This window comes from Pelmatolapia mariae, linkage group LG14 (genome assembly GCF_036321145.2).
Source record: "Pelmatolapia mariae isolate MD_Pm_ZW linkage group LG14, Pm_UMD_F_2, whole genome shotgun sequence".
In the NCBI taxonomy this organism is placed as follows: Eukaryota; Metazoa; Chordata; class Actinopteri; order Cichliformes; family Cichlidae; genus Pelmatolapia; species Pelmatolapia mariae.
Genome location: NC_086239.1, coordinates 30,652,920 through 30,654,867, shown reverse-complemented (window position 1 = coordinate 30,654,867; position 1,948 = coordinate 30,652,920). Strand labels below are relative to the sequence as shown.

General features: G+C 47.2%; 1 protein-coding gene across 1 annotated transcript; it reads right to left on the bottom strand.

The window, feature by feature from the left end:
- Positions 1–1,278: 1,278 nt before the first annotated feature.
- On the bottom strand, positions 1,279–1,725 carry LOC134640692 (ribonuclease H1-like). Its single transcript, XM_063492593.1, has one exon. It carries the CDS (start codon positions 1,723–1,725, stop codon positions 1,279–1,281), a length of 447 nt encoding a protein of 148 aa, XP_063348663.1.
- Positions 1,726–1,948: the final 223 nt, after the last annotated feature.

The window sequence follows — 1,948 nt, the reverse complement described above, 5'->3', positions numbered from 1 at the left end:
ACATACAAGGTCTTAAATAATCAGGCCCCATCTTGTCTTAATGACCTTGTAATACCATATCACCCTATTAGAGCACTTTGCTCTCACACTGCAGGCTTACTTGTTGTTCCTAGAGTATTTAAAAGTAGAATGGGAGGGAGAGCTTTCAGTTTTCAGGCTCCCAGTTTGGATTTGGGAGACAGACAGTATCTCTACTTTTAAGATTAGGCTTAAAACATTCCTTTTTGCTAAAGCATATAGTTAGGGCTGACCCTGAATCCTCCCTTAGTTATGCTGCAATAGACGTAGGCAGTGTTACAAAAAGCTTCCGTTTGTAAACCTTCAGCCACACCCACTTCGCCTCTGGTACCGTCTGCTCCTGTCCTTGGCCCACAGTCACCTGGGATGTAAAACTTAAGACAAGAGCTTTTAGTGCTTTAGACTGCTTTAAATGTTCAAATGTAGGCATTTCTTGTCTTAAAGCTGGCACCCCTGCAGTGGGTCCAGGAAATTGTCTCCCGGTGAACAGCTCATAAGGAGTGAACCCGGTAGATTGATTTACTGAGCATCTAATGCTCATGAGCGCTATTGGTAACGCCTCAACCCAATCCATTTTGGTCTGTGCACAGATCTTGGCCAATTTTTTTTTTTTTTTTTTAAAGTTTTGATTCATTCGCTCAACCTTACCTTGAGACTGTGGGTGATAAACTGTCCCGAACCTGTGTTGCAACCCTAACATGGATTCCACTTCCTGCAGATGTTTATTCTTAAAATGTGTCCCATTATCTGATCTAATTCTCTCTGGGAATCCATGCCAGGGAATATAATGATTTATCAAACACTTAATGACTGTTGAGCTGTCTTCTCTCCGGGCTGGCCACGCCTCTGGCCACCCTGTCAAACTATCCACACATACCAGCAGGTATCTGAAGCCCCTCGCTGGTGTCACCATGTCTGTGTAATCAATCACTATTTCCTGCCCCGGCCTCTGGACCAGGGGAAACTTACCCATCTCTGGTTTCACTGTAGGTTTAGAATTGTGTTGGCCACAGATAAGGCAGGTTCGCACATGCTCCCTCAACATTTCCTTCAGGAATCGGTGCCACCAATGACAGAGATTCCTCTCCATCTGGGCCACACCCACATGCCCAAGGCCATGAGCTTCTCTGATCTTTTTCTCTGCCATATCTGCCGTCAACACTGGTCTTCCATCTGGCCCCCTCCAAATGTTGCTTACCTTTATGGCTCCTCTCTCCTTCCAGAGTGACTTTTCTTCTGGAGAGGCCTTCTCCTGTTCTTTTATGATGCTGCTTCATCCGCTGCTCGATTACCTCGAGCAACCCAGGTGGCCGAATCATCGTGCCCCTTGCACTTTATTATTGCCACCTCCAGGGGTCCTTCCAGCGCCTCTTCCAGCGCCTTCATCTCCTTCTCATGTTTGATTGGTTGTTGATTGGTAGTAAGGAATCCAGCTCTCTTCCACTGACCCAGCTCCACATGTGCGGCTCCAAAGGCGTAGGCTGAATCAGTGTAAATGTTTATCTTCTTTCCTTGAGCATATTTAAGGGCTTCAATCAGTGCAATCACCTCTGCTCTCTGCGCTGACTGCTGCCCTTCCAACTTTGCTGCTTTGATCACCTCCAGCTGCTCCCCTCTCTTACTTACCACTGCATAGCCTGCCTTGAGCCCCTCCTTCTCATCCCTAAAGCAGCAGGCATCTGTGAAGAGATCCTCTGCTCCTTCCATGGCTTCCGCTTTGAGATCTGGTCTTGTCTTCTCTTCTTTCCAGACCGCCTGAGCGCAGTCGTGTGGTTCCCATGTTTATCCCTTCATGTGTAAAAGTCAAAATTTGGGGCCTCCAGCACTTTGCTGAGCCTCTGTTGTCTAAGTGGGGTCATGGTGAAGGCCTGTGAGTTAACATAAGCCACCACACTGTGTGTTGTTAAAACTCTCAGTGGGTGTCCTCTAA

What these genes read in the sequence shown, in the direction of transcription:
- LOC134640692 (XM_063492593.1), bottom strand. Translation starts at nt 1,725, where the DNA reads ATGGAAGGAGCAGAGGATCTCTTCACAGATGCCTGCTGCTTTAGGGAT.